General features: G+C 39.7%; 1 protein-coding gene across 1 annotated transcript in view; it reads right to left on the bottom strand.

Annotated features, from left to right (window-relative positions):
• LOC109364070 (uncharacterized) overlaps window positions 1-24,209 on the bottom strand; it is a 293,473-nt gene that overhangs the window by 266,920 nt on the left and 2,344 nt on the right. The window contains exons 7-10 of the mRNA XM_085214099.1: window positions 23,962-24,070; window positions 23,626-23,722; window positions 23,339-23,476; window positions 22,748-22,908 (exon numbers count right to left, since the gene is read on the bottom strand). Of these exons, the coding sequence (XP_085070225.1) occupies window positions 22,748-22,908; window positions 23,339-23,476; window positions 23,626-23,722; window positions 23,962-24,070 (505 nt within the window). The remainder of the gene's footprint in view (window positions 1-22,747; window positions 22,909-23,338; window positions 23,477-23,625; window positions 23,723-23,961; window positions 24,071-24,209) is intronic.

The following is a 24,209-nucleotide window of genomic DNA, read 5'->3' as shown; positions in this document are numbered from 1 at the left end:
ATTATTATTTTTTTTATACGTCCATTTCCTTCATATTTTTAGAAACAGTATCACCTGCAAAATTTTCCAGAAATTCAGTGCTTCTGTTCACTTGGATATGCTTCCCAATGGAGCTGAAGATTGGTAAACATAGAATCATCCAAGTTAGAAAAGACCCTAAAGACCACCAAGTCCAGCTGCCAACCTGAACAGCTGAGTCCCATCACAAACCCAAGTCCCTTATTGCCAAATACACACATTTCCCAAATACCTCCAGACACTGGAATTCTACCAGTTCCCTGGGTAGCCTATCCAATGCTTAACCACATCCTCCATGAAGGAATTCTTACCAATTTAAAATGTAAAGCTCTCTAGGGTAACTAGGGATCATTTCCCTTATCCCTTGAAAGTCTTATCTCTTGTCACCTCAGAAAAGAGGCAGACGCCCTCTTTAAAGCAATCTCCTTCTGAAGTAGTTGTAGAGAGCAATCAGGTGTCCTCATCTTCTTTTCTTTTTCTCAAGACTAAGCAGCCCCAGTTTTTTCAGCTGCTCTTCATCATTCTTGCTTTCTAGTCTCTTCACCAGCTTTGTTGCTCTTTGCGCATGATGATCAACTCAACATTCTTCTTGTAGCGATAGGCCCAACACCACTTCAACTACCTGGACTGCTCTCTAGTTTAAATTTGTTACAGTACTCCCTGAATTCTTCAATGGATGAATGTGTAATGGTTATGCTGTCCTAGCTTCTAAAGTATTACTGCAATGTGTCATAAGCCATCAAACAAAAATGTTTGGGACCAGGACTTAGAAAGCTTTGAGTTGCTGTGGACAGATTTTGGACCGACATAAATGGTGCCTACAGAAATCTGGAATGTGGTGTGTGTGGAAACATCACTATCCCTTTTTCCTCTCCCCTCTTAAAAGAAGTATTTTTTAGGATATAAATGCTCAGTACAAAGTATATATGACCTTAGTGTTAAGAGATCTAAGTTTTATGTCTACAGAATATGAGTTGATACCAATTTCTCTTAAAGGTGACCCATGTAGAAATACACTAATTGGAGATTCTCTTTTTATCGATCACGTTTGAGGATAATCATGCAGGTAAATTGTTAAAGAAATAAAATACTATGTGATTAACATACCTCTAACACCTTTCTCCCTGCTGCTGAAGATAATTTACATGTTTTTAAATGCACTGTTGATTCTCCTTTTTTACAACATAATTTGAGCTATAAACAGTGAAACCTCTTGACACTTTGATTACATGTAAATGTCAGGCAGTGAAATGTAACAGCCATTGGAGGCATTTTAGAGAATTTTTCATCCAGTTTTCTGTGTTTAAAGCAATTAGAACTAATAGTACTTCCTTTCACACTTTTCAGAACCACTTTCATTTTACAGAATCTCTGTTTAGATCATTCAAAGTGGAAGAGCTAAGAAAATTATTCTCATACTGCCTCTGTACAGTTGCAGTTAAAGGAAGGAAATATTCTAACTTTCCGCAGGATAGACTTGAGTAAAGAGAAGAGGAGTGACTCTGGATTTTGAATATCATGATTCCAATATATTGAACCTGATCACTAGCAGTGACATCAGGAGTCTGAAAGTTTGGAATTAATACTGTTGAAATCAAAGGGAGGTATCTAGTTAATTTCTGAGAACTTAAGTAGAATTTTTCAAGTGTCATTTTATTTCATGTATATGAGACTCATGTAATCAGATCATACTGTGCTCTTATCTGCATGCCATCTTTTGTGGAGGAAAATCTGTTTTCCTGCCTGAGTTTCCTGGACGTGGACTAATAGGTAGGAGGTAGAAATATACGAAGGGAGAAGGAAAATCAGTCCCATAATTTGAAGAATGGTGGTGGGAGAAAAGCTATCTCTTGGTGGAATGAAAAAAGGGCTGAAGAATTGTAAGCCTTCCCTAATATCTCAACAATATCTATTTTTAGTGTATGTGGGTGACGATGTATTTCCTTTTTATTGGAAATGTGTTTGTAAGAAGTAATGTAATATGAGGAAATTGGTAAGTCAAATTGATTTGATAGCACTTTTTGACAAAACCATTTTGTTTTCTTCTAGGGGTTGCATATATTGGAATTGTTGACCTCAATAAGGCTTTTGTCGTGGTTCATGCAAAAGTCATTTGTTTAAGTTCAACAGTGTATTCTAGCTTCACCACTGCCAGGTGGTATTAAACAGATGAGAAAAACGTGTCTCGTAAATAGCAGTGAGTATTTCACTGTCAAAATAAAAACTCTATGAAGTGGGGTTGTATGTAAGTCCTTGTCCTGGTAAAAATCAGTATGTTCATTATTAACATAGACAGTATTAAGTTTAGTAATATTGAAGGTGAGCTATAGGAAAGAAGGACTTACAATTCCCTTGAAGGGTTAAGCTAAAAAAATAAGAACAAGGCAACAAAGACCCAGCAACCACTTCCTCATTGTTCCTATTGCTGTTATCCAATTTTGATCAGTCTTGACTGTTTATATGGAAAATTTTTAACAGAGTGTGTTCAACACTGTTCAGTGCACAGTAGAATCTCATTTTAATATTGCTATTTTATAACTGGATGTGTTGTGTACACATAAAATTCTTTATATGTAGGACTTAATTCTGATTAAAATAGAGTACCAGAATCAATAGAGTGAGTCTACCTGCTGTTTGTTTTGCTGCCTAAAGACTTGCCATTCAAAATGCTTCTTTCCTTAGAAATTAAATAGAAGACATAAACTGACCTGGAAACTAAATTAAAGAAAAGCACTTTATTGGGACTCCCTGGATCTGGGACAGAAATGCAATTAGTATTTCTAGGACTGAGAGGGCAAAGGTGAACAGGTCCTCATTCATCATAGGTTATTTCAGCTGTGTCAATGAAGTGTTCTTTTTATCACAGGAGTTCCTATCAGCAGTGCATCACAATCAAAGTGATCAAGAAAAGAGAAAACTCCATCTTCTCAAGGGTTTAAATCCCTTCGCCTGGAAGAAGAAAATGAAATGAAACTATAGATAAGCTTTTTCCTCAATTGAATGTGCCAGAAACAATATTCTAGCCTTCCAAACTGAGGAAAGGCGTTCATTTGCAGGTAAGACAGATGAGCAGAGCATTAGAGACAAACTCAGAAGCTTAAACGGTGCAAAAATCCAAATATTCCAGGGTTTCCTTAAGGAATAATCTTCAGAAAATATTTACCCACTATTCTAGAATTGCATTAGAGCACTCTTTCAATCCATGGCTTACCAGCAATGTAGTTTCTCTACAGCTGAGTAAAGGTGTATAGAAGGCTCAATACAGGGCAGAGGAATTGATGGGCTGCTGCATTACAGACCTACTTTGTTCTCTTTGCTATTTAAGTTGTTCAAATTAGTTGCTAAAAATTCTTTGTCAGAGGACCTTAGATTGGAAATATATCTTGGAAATGTTTCTACCACAGGACTGTGTGGTGCAATGTGGTATATATGTTAGATGGCTGGGGCAAAGATCTCCACTATTTTTGGGCAGCCCTGCAACGTGTATTCAGTTGCCCTCATGTGGGGATGAGGATAATATGTCTAAAGTGAGTAATAAATGAGAAGAATATGAAGAATTTTCTCTCTTTCTTAATCTATGTCTTCGTGTTCCCTGATGAAAAAAACAAAAGAAAACAGAACAAAACAAAAACAACCCAAATCCATTACTTTAACGTTTCATCTAAATTTCAGAACTGTGTGGTGCAGATCATACACATGCTGCTGTTTTCACACGAGGTGAGGAGATGTATGAATTCAGTGAAATTAAATGGTCGCTTGGTGCTATTACAATCTTAAAACAACAATGGCATTAAATGTCCATGGCAAACTGTTTTTTTTCTGACAATAGACAAATTTAACAAAATGCAGTGGAAATAGATGTGAAAAGTTTTTACTGCACTGGTGACAGTAAAGATATTTCTTTAGAACTATGGAGGTTAGGTAGATTTTGCTTTCTCAGACAGCCTTCACCATCCATGTAATTCCACATCCCATAGAAGTATTAATGTTTATATCTCAATCAAAAATATATCAGCTCTGCTAGTTAAGGAAAAACATAACAGGAAAAAATTAAAAGGCATATCATTTACTTGAACTCTCATTCAGCATCAGTTATGGCTTATTGTGGGTCTTATGCATTAATTTCTGTGGTAGAGCGAGCATCAGTTCCTGGTGGTACATCTGTTCTGTGTTCACAAGGAGTGCCTGCATCAGCACATTCCTGTGCTCCTCTTTCCCAGGCAATGCCTTTACTTGAACAGTGACACTCAGGCTAATTGAGAGAGTACCTCAAGATCTCCTGGGACTTTATATTCATTTAACCAAAATCATGGGGAACTAGATTTATTTTAACTCAAAGTACTCTGAGAATAGTGGGTTACATTGTTTCCTGGGCAAAATTCATTCCACTTTGGTATCCTTTAACACTGGAATTGAAGTTTCTATAAGAAAAAAACAACAATTTCCAATCCAGAGTCATTGTATTGTCAGCGAAGAAGCTTTTCATTACGCTTCAGAGAAAGATGTGAAAACTTTATAATGGAAAACATTTATGGAAAACATAACTTCCAACTGAACTTTGCTCTGGATTATCTCAGATCTTCCTGTGGGGTACAGTGACCTTCCTCTGGTTCTGCTGATGTATTTAAGGTACTTATTTAAGGTACTTCATTTCTCTTACATTCTGTTCTGGTGGCAAAGGATACATTGACACTGCACTCCACACAGTTGGGATCTGGGTGGTGACTTAAGTCAGGATCTGTAATCTGACCTGTGAAAGGAGCCCTTCACCACCACTTATAAAACAAATGGATTGACTGGTATCACTGGATTGATGTTACTACGCATATGGTTTTTTGCTTTACTGTAAAAGCAATGGAGATAGATATAAGCCTGTTCTTTAATAAAAGACTCTCAGTGGGGAAGCTTTCTCCAAATGCACATCTTAGTCGTAAGCTACTGGCTTTCACTTCTGCAGGGCTCATCCTTGGCCTATTAGGGGCTCAGCTGGTCAATTTGCAGAGGATGGAGCGGATTAACAACACGGTACCAAGATTATAGAGTTAGTTTCTTCAATTTCACTGCTTAACCTCTTTGATATCTGATATACCAGAAGCCCCTTTAAATATTTGTCTGTGAGCAAAAGATTCAGTGAAAACAACAAGTGAAGAAAATTCGTTGGGCTGCAGGCTTAAAATGCCTACCAGTACAATGGTGCATCAGGTGAACCTCATTGGCAGGTGGAGCATGGCTGAGTTAGTTTCTTTGCAAGGCTCTTAATAACAGAAACTGGTCACAGTAGTGCCAATTTAATCCTGCTCTCCTGATGTTCAGCACATAGAAGAAGAATGGTAGAATATAGTCTGTAAAATAAAAAGGTTAAGAAAAATCTAAATTGAATGCCAATAGCAAAGACAATTAACAAAAACAAAAGTCAATAAAGTAATTTGAATACTTGAGATTCATTGTTTATGAAATCCTATTACTAGGTGAGTTTTTGGTTTTCCTGCTGTTACCACTATATCTGAACACAAACCAAAGGCTCTTTCTCCTAAGCTTGAAAGGTACTCCAAAATCACTCCACTCTTCTGTAACTGGTCAGCATAGAACAAAGTAGCCAATCCTTGGGAAACTAAATTAAATTCTAAGCACATGGGAATATTGATTTGTTTCTGAATAAAAGGCTGAAGGAGGTATATTACCTTTTATTTTTTCTGTTTTGATCAGTGTTCCCCAACAGCCTCTGATTGGGCTCTGCACCTAGTTAAGATGATAGTCAGTAAAGTATATCCCTGGGAAATGGCATGGGCTCAGACTTCTGAGACTTAATTTGGAAACAGAAGTCTGATGCTTGAAGTGGCAGAAGTTTCCTGCCTTCCTGATGGAATAAGTTAGGAAGTAATTTTCAAGGGTAATAAAGAAATTCTACCAAACATCACGCATTTGGGGTCAGTATATGAAGTGAAAATGGTGCAGCATTTAAGACGTGACCTTACAATACTGAAGTATGAGACTTTTATATTTTATTGTAGAATGACTGCCTTGTGTGACCTTGAGAAAATCTTTTGTTGCCCTAGATGCCTCTCATTCATAGATAAACCATCTTGATCTCATTGAAACTCTCACACTAAACATATTAATGACATGAGATATTCAGATATTTAGCACATTTAATTGTAATTCCTTTGTATGACTTAAGTTACTCCTTTAATAGCTAGTCTTTATGTGAATGATGATCATGACAGAAAAACTGTGGTAATGTAATCACCTTTTCCATGCTCAGGATAACAGATAATAGTGTGCAAATTGAAAGAGGACCTCTTTGTCTTCAGCTTTTAAACAGCATATTACAATTTCTCACCTGCATAAGCCTATCCTATTCAGTTGAGAAAATCCTGGGGCAAGCTTCAAAATGAGAACTTAGTTATCTTACATTTTAATCAAAGAACAATCAGCAGGAAAATGAGCTAGGAATTTTACAAGGAGATGATACCTGTAATTAAAAAGGAGATTTTCTTGTTTACTTTCTAGAAGTACTTTCTAGAAGACATGAAATTAAATGCAGGATAGATTAATTCAAGGTTTTTAACTGGATGCATGCCTTTCAATAAAGCTTTGGTGATGAAAAAGAAAAGGAAAAATGGTGTGAAGAAGTACAGGTTGTGGATGCTTAAATATACTCACACTGGAATAACAGAATAAATTTAATCTGATCTTTTGTACACTCTGTATTGTCCTTAAGGATTCTTTTGCATGATGTTAGGCTCCAGTTTTCCTTCTGTTATAAATAACATAAATAAAGTGGGGCTTAATTTTTGTGGAATTATATGGCAATTTAGTCATTTGACTCTTGTCCCAAATTAACTAAGAATCAGAATTATTGTTGCAAATTTTGGATGTCATATATTAAGGTTAATTTGCTTTGAGCATTTTTTTGACACTTGCATCCCCCAAATTACAACATTGTTATTTATAGGGTATTTAAGCACGTTACTAAGCTGAAATTAATGGGGAGACACAGGTGTATCATTACAGCATATCACTTTTGTCTTTTCTTGAAGATCTTTTCATTAAGGTCAATCTGGAAAAGTAAAGATTTAAAATATTATTTCTTCTGGCCTAGTTTGTTGTAAGCGATGTAAAAATCATGAAATAAATATCACCAAAAAAACAGTTCCACTGAGGGAATGTGCTGATAAGAGAAAAGAAAGAACATATAAACATATTATTTTTGTTTAAATATATATGTATATCAACATACAATATGTATACAATATATGTATATCAACATATATAGGCCATTGAGGAAAAATGTTTCGTTATGTTTTGTGATAAATGTTACAATGGAAAGTGATAAATCATAGAAATGCTCTAATTCATTGGAATCTCAGATTTATTTTCTGCTTGATTTTTTCTGCACACTTTGTTTTCTAGATTACTTCTTCCTGCAGAATTCCTTCTGCAGTAGAATCATCTTTTATCCTTGCAATTTAATTCCCAACCAGAATGGAAGTAAAATATGAAATTCTTGAAGAAAATAGATCTGTTACTACTGTAGGATCTTTCCAAGGCTATGTAGTGTCACTTGCTAGAGTCAGAGCTACAGATCAGTGTGATGGAAATCAGTTGTTAATATTCGGTTTAGGAAGCTAAACTTATCATACAATTCTCCCATGTGACAGTTTCAATTTAGACTGAAAAATGAAGGCACTTTTGTCTTTCTTCCTAGCTTCAAACTGCTGTGGCTTTGGAAGTGAGGGACGAAATTTTTCTCTCCTCCTTGCTTGTTCTAGAAGTGAAGAAGTTTGGAAGTGCTTTGGAAGAATGTATTCAAACATCATCTGCAATATGGCTATAGGTGGAGCTATGCGTATTCCACTTTTTATGTCTGGTAACACTACAAGGGCTGCTCTGAAAGTAATGCCTTCTATTTTATGATGTTAGCCCATGATGTCAGAGGTGGTGGAATCTTCCTACCCATATCCCATCACATGTTGTTGCCGTGTGACAGATAGCAGCAGAGGGGCAGTCTGACAGAATGGGTGTCTGGTATAAGTGTGTATGAAGCAAAGGTGAAAACTGAATTGGTCCATGCAATAAAAATGGCATTTAGTGACATTCATTGATGCTCTTTGTATCTGTTGTAGTTTCCATGGAAATAAATAGGAGGCATTATTTCTGGAGCTACCTAGATATATTACGTACTTCCCATTCTTTTACAGATGAAAAAGATCTAAGGGAAATCTGTTTTTTGGGGTTATTTTAGTGTCAATTAAGATGAAGACTAATATTAAGCAACAGCTTTTCTGTCATGCACTACCTTTCCAGTCCTGTTTACATTTTAGCATCTAAGTGTAAACTCTTAAAAGTCAGGGAGTTACCTCCATTATTTGATCCTTTGTTTTCCCATACTGAATTCATTATGAGTTAAGGAGCTCACAGAGCAGTAGGGGATAATCACAGAGAGTTTAGCTCATCATGGCAAGCTGTGTTTCCAACTCTGGCATTTAAATGACTGACAAAGACTGAAGTGTTTTCCTGGCAGGTATTTTCACTGGGACTGTATCTGACAGCTTGCAGCATGAGTAACAAAAAGATTTCCCCAAAAAGAGCACGTAATGTCAGCAAAGCTTCATGACCATGCTTGGGGAATAGCTATTTGAGTTTGCATACATGCTTTTACAGTATAAATTCGAGTATGTTGAATTAAGATCTTGGAATCTAGCTACCTCTACATGTCATATGATACCTATTCCCTACTGTCTGAAGGAGAAGAGCTCCTTTGCGGTCCCCAGGCTATGCCCTTTCCCATGCACTGTAATTGAAGAAAAAAAGTGCAATTTTAAAATGCATTATTTTATTTTATTTTATTTTATTTTGTAATTAGGATGCTCTTAATATATTTTACTGTTTTGTAATTTCAGATATTTAAATCTAATGATATATAAACTACTGCTGTTATGAAAGATTTCAGATTATTCAAGATGTCCACAGTGTGAAAATTTGAAAAATAACCTTGAAGGCATTACTAATGGACTAAGTAAGTTTGGATAATGAAGATTAGATGGAAAAAGTAAATAGAATTAGCAGAGTGTCAATCTTGTCAGAAGTTTGGTTTTCAGCTCTTCTTCAATCTTTTGATAGATTTGGTGATTTGAGCTGAGCCAACTGAAATTCATGTGAAAAAGGCTGACTTTTTTTTAATTTGAGAGGAGTGGGAAATTACTCTTATTCAATGATGATGTTGTATGCAAAGCTTGTTGGAGCATCACAGACCACATAAGCATTTCCAGAAGTAACAGGTTGCACAAGCCATTGAAAAGCCTTGTACAGGAGTAGCACACAAGACTTGCTAATTCTTTTGTCCTGGATGGCATAATTTAATTAACTGAAATGTAGAACGCCTTAGTGAATGTGCCATCTGTGTTGGTGGAGTAATAACGGTGCTCTGAATATAAGGCATGAAGTAAAAGGCTTGCTGTCCAAATCAAGAATAAATAGCTGTAGTGCTTGCATTTTGTCTTTTCTGTTAGTTTCTTTAAAGATACCAGACCACATTCAGTGACATCAAAACATAGGGATGGTTCCTTTAGAAAGGAAACTGTGCTTTTAATATGTTGTAACTGTTCTAGTTCTGCTTTTAAACACACTGGAAGTGCTGGTAGCACAGAGCACTCTCCACACCAACAAACTGAGTGTAAAGCTGGGGTTTTGTCTTGTCCAAAGGCAACTGAATTTGGTCATGTAAGGTGATTGATGCTCTTACAATACAGTCTTTAATTGTTCAAATAAATGCAGCATTACCAATGTTGATTTCTATTTCAGTGTAGGTTTTAGGGAACTTTGCAGCTTGAAGAATACAAAGCTTGGGATTCTAGATCAGCTAACTTGCAAAACCAGTTTCACACAAGGATGAGGAGAAATTTCTGAATACCAGAAAAGCAAAATGTCAGACATACTGCATAGTATCTGACTGGAAATCCTTACTTTGGTAGGGGCAAAGGGAATTACTGCATGACTAGAGTCTCATGGAATAGGTATTCTATGGAATTTTGTTACCTCTAATGGGTGTAGCTGTGGGGGATTAGTTTCAAAAGTACATGCATTAATTTTGTGTCTGAGATTTCTACATGGAGAAATACAAATAAAGTCTTCATTTCCATTCTGTTTTAAACTCTGTGACTTAAAGAGTACATTTAAGCATAATTTTTGATATACCAAGAATTCACTGACTCTTTGTTTAAAAAAGGAATGGTCTGTCTCTTCTAAATGCATTTATTTTTTATGCAGCACGTTGTGTGTGTATGTTTTTGTGTGTGTTTTGTTTTTCAGATTTCTGTTTGCAAGACTTTAATGCAAATACAGATAACAAAGAATGAAAGTTCAAATTTCTCAGCAGTACAAAGTACACTAAATCTTGTCTCCCCATATCAGGGACCATAGTCTGCCCAGGCTACATCTGTTCCCACATTCTCTTCTTTCTGAATCCTGTCCTTTCAGCAGGAGCAGAAGATGGGCATTTTAACACAATAAGTGTCCACTGCATGCATGCTATTTCTCAGTCTGCTGCCTCAGAAAACTATTATTTTATCTCAACTCTTGTTTCATTGATTTAAGAGTCCAAGACCAGACCTAGTAAACATCTCTTTGAAAGGTACCTATCAGACAAACGGATCTATGAATGTTGGAATCAATCCCAGAAATAAATCTTTGCTCTGTCAAGATTTATATATTTTTTAAAGCCTTTTATGTCCTTGTTTGTTTTTGGTGGGTTTTTTTTTTTTTTTTTTTTTTGAGTTTTCTAATAGAAAGTTTTTGTTGCTATTTTTATTTTTTTAAAGAAAAAAATATCAGAATCTTATACAGCATATGCTGTAAACAAAAGGCACAATTCTGATGTAAAAGAGATATCTCTGAATAGTGATGGAGCTCTACCGGTGGACGTGAGCACAGTGATGCAGTGGGTGGTGTATTTCAGCAGAGGTGGCAGTGGGTCACCTCCACTGATGTAGATTGTTACCAGCACAGCATGCAGTCTCTTATTCATTGCTGGTGAAAATGCATAGATAACGGTGGTGATTATGCTGAGAAATAGCATTTCGTAGCTGAGAATTTACTCTCTCAAACAGTATTTATTGTGGAAATAAATAGGAAGCACTATTTTCAGAGCAACCCTGTGTTCTTCTGCTGAAGTGTGTGAAGAAAAAATAATTGGACAGAAATTCTGTTTCTGTATTATTTGGTCTGTGTATCAAGGATGATTATGATTTAAAGAATCAACTGTGGAATGCCTTAGTTCTGCTTATGAAAACAAGAACCGGTCTGACTTCTGTATAGCTTCTAAGTAGCAAGTGGACCATTAACTATCTGTTGGGCTTCCTGGAGGAATTATGTGCTATAGTCATTTTCTGCATGACCTAAATTCTTTTATCTATTCCCAGTGAAACTTTTTCTTTGTGCTGATCAGAGTAAGTATAACTATATACAGACTGCACTTTAATTTATTGACATTTGCAGAAGCTGAACTAACTGAAACTTTAAGTTCTAAGAAAACCTACTTTTGTAAACAATGGTAGTAACACCATTTATGACTAAATCTCAGATTGCCAGGAACAGTTCTGTCTGCCAAATTAAATGGCTGGAGGTGAAATGTCAAGTCTTCAGACTTGTCCTCAAGTCCTCCTGCTGCTTGCGGCAGCATTAATTTTGCTTTAGGTTGAATAAGGAGCCATTTAAAGGTACCAATAACAATCGATGGAGAGGGAAGTGCTTATTCAGCTGACTCTTCCCCTGAGTCTTGGCTGCTGATGTCTGTGCCACAGATTCCTGTCTCAAAATGGGAATGCAGCCTTTTTAAAAGAATGACAAAAGTTCAGGGCCACCCAATTAAACAGATATAAATTGTCCAGTTGCTGTCACCTGCAGTAGGATTTCAGACTTTCTTCTAGCCTGAGTTGTTGAAGAGTGAATTAAGTCTCTCTGTTTTCTCAAACTACTTAGCCAAAAGGATCTGGCCTTCAGAAATTGGGCATAAGCTTTTAGGATGCCATGCTTTGGTGTAAACTTCTAAGATTTTTTCTTTTGATAAAATATGCATTAGTTAAGGTCATTGCATTTGCAGTCAGGAAAAGCTCTTTAATTTAATCTTGAAAACAAAAGATCTGTAGTGCAAATACTGACATTTAATTAAGGATTTCATGTACAACATCCGTCAAGCTGGAAAGACAAATAGAGCTATGCAAGACATTGACTTAAGTGGAAAAATAAGCTGAAGGGTGTGATTGCCTTTGTTCACAGGTCTTTCTTCATAAAAGAAGGGAAATTCTTGTTTGTATAGGAGCAGTAGCAGTCAGAGTAAGAAACTGGCAGAAAGAAACATTTTAATACAAATTCATGTGTGTACGTGTGAACTGGAGATAGACAGATAGAATCATAGACTTACAGAATGGTTTGGGTTGGAAGGGACCTTTAAGATCATGTAGTTCCAACCCTCCTGCTATAGGCAGGGATGCCTCTTTCTAGACCTACTTGCTCACAGCCTCATCCAGCCTGGCTTTGAATGCTTCCAAGGATGGATCGTTAACAGTATTACTGGGCAACCTGTTCTAGCATCTGACCATCCTCACAGTAGAGAATTTCTTCCTAATATCTAGTCTAAATCTCCCCTCTTCTGGTTTAAAACCATTTCCCCTTGTCCTGTTTCTACATGCCCTTATAAAAAGTCCCTCCCCATTTTAGAGAGTATAAAGAGACTGAAAATAAAATGATAAAAAAGACTTGTTCCAGGTCATGGGGAAAGTCAGTAACAGAGCTCTCAGATACCTAATCGGAGATTTCACTACCTTACTGTAGTATTTTAAAACTGCTTTTTCCCCACAATATTCCTAACAGTGGGTTACTGTATTACATAAATGGCATCATGTTGAGAAAAAGGAAAAAGGCAAGCTAGAAATTTCCCTATGATGGGCACTGTGCTCTCCTGTTCAAGTAGCATTCTTGAAGCAAAAGAAGCCCTCAGGATTTTGTTAATGGTGCTGAGGAACGCTGAGTTTTGTATCTGAGGTCACTGGTAAAGTGTACATGTCATGACAAAATTATATGCCAGTCTTTGATATACTTTGGATAGTCTCACTCTGTATCTGTAGGAGGTAGCCAAATGATGAATGTTATTACATGACACATGCTTTGTTATTAAGCATTGCTGTAAAGTAAGATAAAACGGAGAGGGCATTTTGCTTTGAATTGTACATCTTCTGTACCTGTTCAGTCTTATTTCTTTCTACACATGTATTTATCTCCCCTAGTATTTTAATCTTCTTGATTAATGAAGTATTAATAAAGTGTGTGCACAGTCTAAGTTAAGAAAAAAGAAAAAACCTTGATTCAAAGTCTATTTCAAATTTATATGGAGAGAAACATGTGAAAGTAATAATAATAATAAAATGAAAAAAAAAAAGGGTAAGGGGAAGATTTGAGATCTCATTCTTTTGTACTAAAAAACCTACATTTTCACAAGTGCATGGGGTCCTTCACCAAGGACTTCCGAGCTGAAATTATTTTCATTGTGAAAGATATGAAGTCTCACAGAAATAATACTTTAACAAGATTAAATCCATTTGCACTCATTTATAACTCCTGCTTTCACAACATGCACACAGCACTGGCCATCAGCAGTTCTGGAAGTGCCCCCAGTTACTGCTATTATTTTCCTTTCAAGATATGAATCTGAGCCTGCATCACAAACAAAGCCTAGAGCCAACAGCTTGGTCATCAGCCACCTCCTTGACTTTCTTAGCGAGGGAGCTAAGAAGAAATAGACTTTACTACTAATGGCTCAGAAGAGTTCCTTTGGTGCAGCTGCTTTATGAATAGGATGGACTGCTTCCAGCTGGCCCAAAGCAGCAGGTCATTTCTCTGTTAGCTCTGTGGATACTAAGCCAGAGTATGACAGTTCAGTTAGCAGAGATGACACCAGCAGAAATATTGCAGTGGGTAGTGAGACTGCTCATCAGAGAAACAAAAGTCCTTCTCGGTCTTCCCAGAGCCAATAAGCTTCCACCCAAAATAGAGACAAAAATACAGGAGACATAAAGCACACCTAGCATACCCCTAAGCAGCCAATCAGATGAATTTTGTTCTTACTCATTGTACTAGTAATGTTTTGTCCAAAAAAAGCTTTACAACCTCTCTATCTTTTTATAAGAATGAAATGTAAAGAGTAGAATTGTAATATTTCTGTGGCCTATGTTGTTTTTTTTTTTTTCTAAGGATACAGAGCAATTTTAAGAAGTGTTTAGTAGTCATGTGTTCTTGGAGAAATGCCACTCAAGTGCCATCCCTGTTTTAAAATAAAAATATGTATTCTCTCTACATCCTTACTGGCTAAAAAATAGGTTGCTTTGTATATGTCTGGAAATGGAAACATCCTGGTATGTTATATAGATAAATGAAATATGTCAGGATTGAATTTAGAATCTGGAACAAGCTAGAAAGTTGTTTTTTCATTATTTGTTTCAGGCCACTTAACAAAAGGAGTAGTCACCTAAATTGAATGAGAAAGAGATTTTCTCTAGTTGGAGTAACACTTCACCTATGGATAAATACTAAGATATACTAAAAAAGATCAGTCCACTAAATTGAAGGCTATAAATTAAGGAGACTTGAAAGTAACATGTCAGTCAAATGTTGAATTGCTTCAATAAAAACATTTGAATAACTGATTTCAGAGATTTATATCCATACTTTCTGAATACAATATTCAGAGAACATCCTGAATCACTGACCTCAACAGAGTCAGGATTTTAAAGACATTGAATAGGCTTGTCAATATGAGAATAGTTTCAGTTAAGTCAGTCTTCATTGGAAGTCATTTGAAAATAACTCCACATCTTCTCTCTACATTCAAAGTGAGAGAGATAAGACCCAAACAGAAGGAGATTCAATAAAATACAAGAGAATCCAAAGGGAAGTGGAGAAGTCAAGAAACAAAGCAAGGTCTATGTTGTAAATGTAATCTAAATATTTGCACTTACTCAAAATGCAATACTCATGTATTTTAAATAGAGAACTGTTGTACTTGACTGAATATTATAATGTTTTACTGCAGTATACCTTACCTGTCTGTGTCACAACTGTATTTAGTTGGGGGGTTTCTTTAAGTCCAGCACTATCAAATGACAGCAGCATGTTTTAGGAAGACTACTATCAACTAGTCTAATGTTTTGATGCTATAGTTGCTCATCTGTCATCTCAGCAGCCAAATGTTAACGTGACATCTGCTATAGCTAATTTTATTAACTATCAAGAATCTCTCTACACATGAACAATTTATTTTGCTTACAATACCAACTTTACAGAAAATTTATGAAACCATAATTATTTATTAAAAACAATCCTGAGATGCCAAAATATATGACTGAATGGTGTCTCATGTGTGCAATTAATACTGCACATATTAGACACTCTCAGAGGTTGTGAGGTTCATCTACGTAGGTCAACTTTGAATTCAGGGCCTATCTCAGGCCCCAGCATTTCAAGGAGTCCATAAATACTTAATAGTTGGTAAAAACTCACATTTTGTGGTCTGTGATGTGTGCCAGAAGGGCAGAAACGCATTGTGTTTGCAGTGTCCCAGATAGAGAACTTGCTGTGGATGTAAACAAAACTGTGCTGGTTTTTGCCTATTTGTTTTAATTTAGGAACAGGATGAGATGCAGTGGTTGTCACAGAAAGTCAATTCAGGAAAAAGCTTCAATGACAGCATCTTCAAAGCCAGAAGCAAGTCTAATTAGAATAGGACAATTTGAGACATAAATGATTAGCATACATAAAGCAGAAAATGTTTCCGAATGTAAGAACTACTTTTCCTCCAACAAACTGCCTGTCTCTGATAATCATCATCAATGCTCTGCAACACCATGCCTAGGAATAAATGTTGACAGTAGTTCAAACTTAATCAATCTTCTGTGTCAGCCATCCTGTATTTTATTTGTGAAATAAACAGGACTCTCACTTTCTTTCAGTGATATTTATCAGAATAAATTAATCTCTGCTGGTGCCTGTCAATACCAAAATGAAAACTAACAAAATAGAACACTGGAAGTTTTTTAAAATTAATTTTATCATAAATGTGCATGAAATAAAAAAAGTGCTATTATATAGTAAATACATACTGATTCAATTAAATGCTAAAAGATTCATATACTATAATTCAAAACTATCAGATGAAAAGTTCAGACTTTTTTTCCTATTGGAAAGTTGCCATGCCTGCAGTGTGGTTTCTAGTTTAAAATAATCTGTATTTTCCAATAAGAAATACTTCATCAGAAGAAAACAGAATCTATCAAAATACATATCTATCCCTTCAAAAGAATACACAGAAAGTTTATATGTATTAACATTAAACTGGCAAACTACCTTTGTGCAGCCTTATCTACGTATCTTTCTGTGCTTTTTCACCAGAGAGAAGCTATTAAGCAATATATTGCTCACTACACTGAATTTTGTTTTCATGAAGTGTACTGTGTGTATGAAATTTTTTTGTCTGTTAGAGCCCAGAATATATTCAATGAAAATAGTTTTACTTGCTTTAGTGGGATGCATACAACAATGTAATTATTTTTCTAATATATTGCTTTACTCCTCAAGCAATGATCAGTAACCAGCTGTTCATTAAGGCATGTTAACTTTAATGAGTATTTAAGGAAAAATAAGTGGCTTAATTTATCTATTTAAATTTAAATCGATTTTATATTTAAATACTGTATTTAAATACTATTTAAATAGTCAGTAATGAGTAATTTATTAGATAACCCCAGAAGTTAACCATGTAATACATCTTTAAGTGTACTTCTTGTTTGTATTTCTAATGCACTTTTAGTTTCAGTTTTCTGTACCTAAAAATATGGAAGTAAAATGTAACTAACCTAAAGCTTATTGTAATAACTAGAATGGAATATATTCAGGGCTTTCTTTTACTGGGGATGTGGCAGCACTGGAGACTGGAGATTTTTGTGAAGTACTCTGCTAAAACCATATTCAACAAATGCGCTTACTCATAGAAAATGATTTAAGGTGACTCAATCACAGTTCTATTTATTACAGAATCACAGAATCAAAGAACTGTAAGGGTTGGAAGGGACCTCTAGAGATCATCGAGACCAACCCCCCTGCCAAAGCAGGTTCCCTACACCAGGTCGCACAGGTAGGCGTCCAGGCGAGACTTGAATATCTCCAGAGAAGGAGACTCCACAACCTCCCTGGGCAGCCTGTTCCAGTGCTCCGTCACCCTCACCGTGAAGAAGTTCTTACGCACATTCGTGCCAAACTTCCTGTGCTGCAGCTTATGTCCGTTTCCCCTCGTCCTGTCTCCACGTACCACTGAAAAGAGACTGGCCTCACTACTATGGCCGCCACACCTCAGATATTTATAAACCTGGATCAGGTCCCCTCTCAGTCGTCTTTTCTCAAGGCTAAACAGACCCAGTTCACTTAGCCTTTCTTCATGGGGGAGATGCTCCAGGCCCTTCACCATCTTTGTGGCCCTCCGCTGGACTCTTTCCAAGAGATCCCTGTCTTTTTTGTACTGGGGGGCCCAGAACTGGACACAGTACTCCAGATGAGGCCTTACCAGGGCAGAGTAGAGGGGGAGGATCACCTCCCTCGACCTGCTGGACACGCTCTTCTTAATGCACCCCAGAATGCCATTGGCCTTTTTGGCCACGAGGGCACACTGCTGGCTCATGGCCAACCTGTCGTCCACCAGGACGCCCAGGTCCCTCTCTGCAGAGCTCCTCTCCAGCAGCTCGTCCCCCAGCCTGTATTGGTGCATGCAATTATTCCTCCCTAGGTGTAAGACCCTACACTTGCTTTTGTTGAACCTCATCCGGTTTCTTACTGCCCAGCTCTCCAGCCTGTCCAGGTCTCGCTGAATGGCAGCACAGCCTTCAGGCGTGTCAGCCAATCCTCCCAACTTCGTATCATCAGCAAACTTGCTGAGGGTGGCCACTATCCCCTCATCAAGGTCATTGATGAAGATGTTGAACAAGACCGGACCCAGCACAGACCCCTGGGGGACACCACTGGTTACAGGGCTCCAGCCAGACTCTGCACCACCAACGACGACCCTCTGCGCTCTGCCAGTCAGCCAGTTCTCAACCCACCTCACTGTCCACTCGTCTATCCCACACTTCCTCAGCTTTGTTATAAGGATGTCGTGGGAGACAGTATCAAACGCCTTTCTAAAATCAAGGTAGATTACATCTACCGCTCTTCCCCCATCCACCCAGCATGTGAAAATGATGAAAATTATTCTGATGACTTTTTGGAAATGGTGCATAGGACGGTGTTTGTTTCCTTCAGGAAATGGTAATCAGGGAACAAGGTGCAAAACAGATGTTTTTCCTGGATTTGTGGAAAAATATTCAGGAAAAAATGAAACACAAGTGTTGTAAGAGCCTCTGGAGATCATTCAGTCCAACTCCTCTATGGTTATCTGAGGAAGAAGCTCAAGATGATCCCCATGGTTGTAGGAAAAAACTACCTTAATTTGTGAGGTCTAGGTATACTGAAGGGCAAAAACTGGACTGATGACCAAGGGAGAAACTGCATAGTTGGTGTTCTCTCTCTAGATATTCATCTGTTCCCAACAGCACCGCCACATCCCTCTTCTTGCTTGACTATTATCAAGCTGTATCCTTTGCCTCTGGGAGCACATGATGGCATCAGTCCAGTGCTAGAGTTAAAGGAACAGGGAACTGTGGTACCCATTCTCCTTTTAACTCCTTTGTATGGTCAGTTTGGAAACCAAACAGCAACAGACCAGGGAAATGACAGCTGTATGAAGTGTATTCCAGTATGTATCACTGTCCACTGAATGTGGCACATCTGTATCGACTCATAAGGCACCTTCAAAGGATGTGCAGATTAGCTTCCTTTCTGGGAGTAAAACCATTGGGAAGTTAACCATGTTCAGGTCTGGCAGAAGGATAAGGGGCAAGAAATTCTTGCTGCAACCAAGCAAAGTCCATTCTCTGTTGCAAGAATTGCTTTCCAGTAAGAAGACAGGTCCCCTCTAGGAAGAATAAGGCAGATGAACTGGACAGGATTGCTTCTTTGAGGCAGGGGGAACCAGTGACAGCTGGGGGAGACTTGTGGAATAGTTACATGTAAAAAGAAGGAATACTGGTGCTCATGGTCTTTATCAGGATGCCCAAGCAGGCCTATTACTAGGGAGAAATGCCACACTTGTATTTCTGCTTATGAAGTAAGCTGCACATGCCTGGACAAAAACCCCTTAGAGGAAGTCCCTCTTTGTTTAAGGGCAGGGTAGCACCTGTGGAATACAGGCAGGCTGATTATATTGGTCCTTTTCCTAAATTTTAAGGCAAACAGTATATGCTAGTAGGAGTGTAAGTAGTCTCTGGCCTACTACAGAATGAACCTCTCCCTAGAATGACAATGGAATGTTGTTGTTAATGCTCAAAAGAAAAAGTTTAGAATTCTCCCAAAACTCAATTATATACAATCAGACAATGGTTCCCATTTAAACAGGGTTAATACAAGAACTGAACAGAGAGGAAAGTGTTCAGTGGGTTTTCCGTACTCTCTACCACCCTCAGGCTAATGTAGCATGGAATGATACAATGGCCTCCTTGAGAAATTTTTGAAACTGGGAAAACCCAACTGGGCCAACATACTTCTCTGATGTTGTTAAGAGATCCTGTGACTACTGGAGGATTAATAGTTGTCCCTGATTTTCCCATCATAAGGATCCATCACTTTTGACCATCACTGTTGATGCATACGCAGGTTAAGTAATGGGACACAATTATTTCCCTGGCTAGCTGTTGTTGGTCCATTTTCCTGATGTGGGGCCAGTCTCCCTGTCTGTAAAAGAAGCCCCTCAATAAGTACACCTAGAATCAACTTAGGATAGATTTTCCCCTCCTTTTAATACCAGCTTTTTTAGATCTGGAATATTCTTTTTCTCTGTCTTTCAAGTACCTGAGTGGGAAAATGCTGACTGTACTACTGTGCCTGACTATCTCCTTTCTCACTTTGGGCATTGTCATGGGATGACTGTGGGACCATCAACATCATTGTCTCAAGCAGTTGTCCTCTCGCTTACAGCCTCAGCACACATTTAGATTGGGATTCTACGACTCTATGAGAACATATGAGTTCACAACTTAGGTTATCAGATAGCTCATGTATTCAACATCAGAAATTGTTGTGTCTGTGGCAATCCAACTGGTCTTGAGAGCTGACCATGGACTGCTACTCCTATCTTCCTTCAGTAAGCACCTACAGTATAGTTTGGAATTACTCCTGTTGAACTGAGGATACGCGTGGGCCATTTAATACCCAAGCAAAGGTGACTATTGCCTAAACCAGACACAAAATAATGCAGTTTTCCTTGGAATGAGCAAATGCAAATGGATCTACATTTTTAGAAACCCCTGCCTTACCGATGGGTCCAGGTCGGTTAAATATTCTGGCCATCAGGGACTGCAGAAAAGGGATATTGTACCCTTTTAAATCCTCTGATTAGGTGCTGACACGTTGCTGCTCAGCTGGGCCTGGGTGAATGAAAAAGGGCATAGTCTGCTGCTTTTGTGGTTCTGGTCTCCTAGTGACTGACTGGAATTTCAAGGGTGTTCATTGACTTCTATCCTTCCAAAAGGGGAAAGCCTCAAATGGGAGTTCTCAAAGAAGTCAGTGGGATTAGCTGCCTGCAACAGACCTTGCAACTCCCACATGGGGGCACCCTATGCTGGGACCTGAGTGGCAGATGGACAGAACCATCAATATACATACGTCAGAAGTACTAAGTGTTCATGGGATAAGGATCTCAGGGCTTGATTTTACAATTTCTGTTATCGATATTCCACATCATAACATCACATAGTGCACTGGGAGTTACAGAGTGAATGCTGGTTACCTGCTCTCAGATGAGAAGAATGAACGACAGCTCCCAGAAGACTTCATTATTCCATTTCTGTTATCCATTCAGAAGGAAAGATAAAACTCACTGGGAATCATGAGGCTGTCTTTTCACCTGCTTTAGTCTGTGTGCTCCCTTGCCATCTTGCCTACAGCATTAGAGTAAAGCCTTCGCTTTCGGACACTCAATTTATTTATTAGCTTCAATTCCAATTATATTGTATTATACTATATTCTCTCACATTCCACTATCATATTTAGTAAATTAGTTTTTTTTTTTCCTTAGCTCATTGCTGCTGTTTATTTTTTTCTCGTTTAGGCCCATCTCACTGCCTTTTTTCCTTCCCCACATCCCCTTTTCCTGGGGCATAGAACCATAGGTCCCTTAGTCCCGTCACAGAACCAGGCTGAACAAGCCAAACTGTTACAATCCTGTTTTATTTATGAGCCAAAGGACAACTTCACTATGGTCACTAAGTGTGTCAGTGTTTGCAACCTTTGAGCCATGGGGTGGAATAAGAGACTATATGGGACACATTTGTCTCAAAGCTTGCGTGAGTGCTTGGAGGCAATGCTTGCAGGCATTTCCTGTTTCTCAAGTCCTACCTCTGAGGATAAAAGGGACATTCTGCAGTTAAGCAACTGGGAAGAGCCAATCTGTGTCAGGGTTTACAATATAGTCAAGCTGCTTTTTTGTGGGGGGAAGCTCAGAGACTACCACTTTCCGTGCATAGAATGACACTCAGGCAAAAAGGACAGTTTGTAAGACTATGCAAAGAAAGGACAGCAAAATTCCCACCACTGATCTGAAGTATGGACCAATAGGACACTGCTGGATAATCAGCAGTGACTATGTGCTTTCTATAATGAAACCTTGCTTTAATTTCCTATCTTTTTACTATTGCTTTCTTCTCTACCCTATACCCAGCCTGAATAGGACTTGTAATAAACGCACTGGATAATGTTTGAACCTCATTTGTGTCAAAATCTCACCCTGGGTATATCATGAACTTCCTCCCTCCGCGAAATGGACCTGGACTCACTGTACCTCCCAAAGGCTTATGGAATGTTGAGACTCTGCTTTTAGACTTCAGATGTCCTGCTTATCTGGGAATAACAACTTTCCCTAGGCAGAATGCCGCTTTGCTGAGACTCTGAAGTAACTGCTGAAGCATTGCAATTTGCACACGCAAAGCAATCGTGTAAGGCAAACACTACAGAAGATGTTAATTTCTCTTTATTTGCTTGAAGATGTTATTTTTGGAAAGGTGTCCCTCGCCCCCGCTGCTGACAGCTCTCCCCGAGCTCTCCCCCTACAAAGATGGCAGTGTGCAGCGGTGGGAGGTTCTGCCTGAGTGTGCCCGGGTGCAGATGCTGGCGCCTGAAGCAGCGTTTTGGTGTAGGCCGTGATGGCTACGGCCACTGGAGCTGGAAGCCGCCTGGCAGTTTCCTAACGGGGTTGGCAGCCCTGGGCCTTCCCACGGTGGTCCAAGAGCCTCGTCTTCTCTCCTTTCCTGTAGGAACCAAGAAGAAAGATGTTCAGCTCTGAGCTGGGGAAGGAGGGATAGAAATGCTGCAGGGCTTCTCTCGGGCCTGCAATCTGGAGATGTGCTGCCCAGCACACACACTGCTCCGTGTGATGCCCAGGGGCCCTCGTGCCCCAGTCCATCTGCAGCGAGAGTGCCCACCAGCCAGGGGAAAGGCGGGCAGGAGGAGGCCCAGCCCTGCAGCCCAGGGAAGCCCCGGTCTGGGCTCAGAGCCTCCTGACGCTGCTCCCGGGCCTCTGCAGAAGCCGGCACACACTTACTGTTCCTGTGGATTGTTCTGCCACCCCTCTGGTGCTGTCTGCCCTGCAGGGCTGTGGCACCTGTCCTTCCCCTTCAGCCTCTCTCCCAGCTGCCGGTCGTAGTCCCGTCTCACGATATAGGCAGGACGAGGGTCACCCTCCAGCAGACGGTGGAAGGGGTTCTACAAAGGCAAAGGAGATTGTCTTAAGGAACAGTTGCAAGGAGCTGGGGCTGCCCCTCAGGATGCGGTCGTGCAGAAAATGGCACTGAAAAGCAGAGGGCTCTCTCTCTGCAACACAGACTGTGCCTTCACTCCCTGAAGCCAAAGGCTGGCACTGGCTTCTCTGCCCAGAGGCTGGTGAGCGGGCCCCAGTGCCTCAGCTGAGGCAGGTGCCTCATGCAGGCTTGGTTTAGCCTTCACGTGCCCGTACCCAGCCAGCTGCTGCCTTTGCCCTGTGCTCTTTGCTGCAGCTCCTCTTGCACGGCAACTTGCAGGGTAGTGGGCAGACAGAAGACAGCAACGCCCCCGTGTCCAGGAGCCCTGAGCTGCTCCCCTCCTGGGGAGTGCAGGGAAATGCCCTTTCCCTGAGGGCGGTCAGTGCACACTGTACCTGGCTCCTCTCCGTGCTCTGCCTCTGTGTGCACTGCTCATACTCGCTCCAAATTTCAGCTTCCACCTCTTTGCGCTTGGAGGCCATCAGCACCTGGAGCCGTCTCGCCTCAGTCTGAGCGTGTTTCAAGCGTGCTTCCTGCAGGCCAGGGAAATACAACCATTGGCAGCGTCAGTCTTCTGGGGTTTGGGCGGGGACCCCTGGGAGGGCAGCTGCTGCTGCCATGCCTGCCCTCCTCTGGAGCCCCAGGAGGATTTAAGGGTGGCGGATCAATGTCTCTGGCGTACCATTCTGGAGGTCTGCTGGGCGCTGGCAGTGGGCTTTGGCTGTTGTGCAGCCTTTTTTAGCACTTCAGCATATTCCTGTTCAAGTTGTGGCAGGAACCTAAAGAGAGACAGCTGGCTGAGCTGGTGGGAGCAGGGGCTGAAGCAGTTTCTCACCGCTGGGCTCGCAGCCCACAGCTCTGCTTCAGCAGCACAAGTGACTATGGCTGTTGTCACTTTGCCATTTCCAGAGCCATTTGGCAAGAGCACCACGGCTCAGGGAAACACCTCCCCGACACAACAAGCCAGAGCATGGTGTGTCCCCCACCGCCTGCCACTGCACTTCTCCAGGAGGCTCACCTGAATTTAACCCTTTGCTTTTTCTTCTCCTGCTCCTTGCGTCTTTTCTGTGACATCACGACTTGTGATGCCCTGTGCCGAGCCAGCATCACCGGATCATACACGCTCACTGCACGTGGAAAGCAAGAGAACATCACAACATCATCTTTGTGACTGTGCAGGTAAGCAGCAGTGGCAGAGCTGCTTGGCCCCGCTCGCCCACACTCATTGCCACCCCAGGAATAGAGCCACTATTTCAGGGGCTCTTT

Source organism: Meleagris gallopavo, chromosome Z (genome assembly GCF_905368555.1).
Source record: "Meleagris gallopavo chromosome Z, MGAL_WU_HG_1.1, whole genome shotgun sequence".
Lineage (NCBI taxonomy): Eukaryota > Metazoa > Chordata > Aves > Galliformes > Phasianidae > Meleagris > Meleagris gallopavo.
The sequence above is the reverse complement of the archived record's forward strand: the minus strand, read 5'-3'. Positions and strand labels throughout refer to the sequence as shown.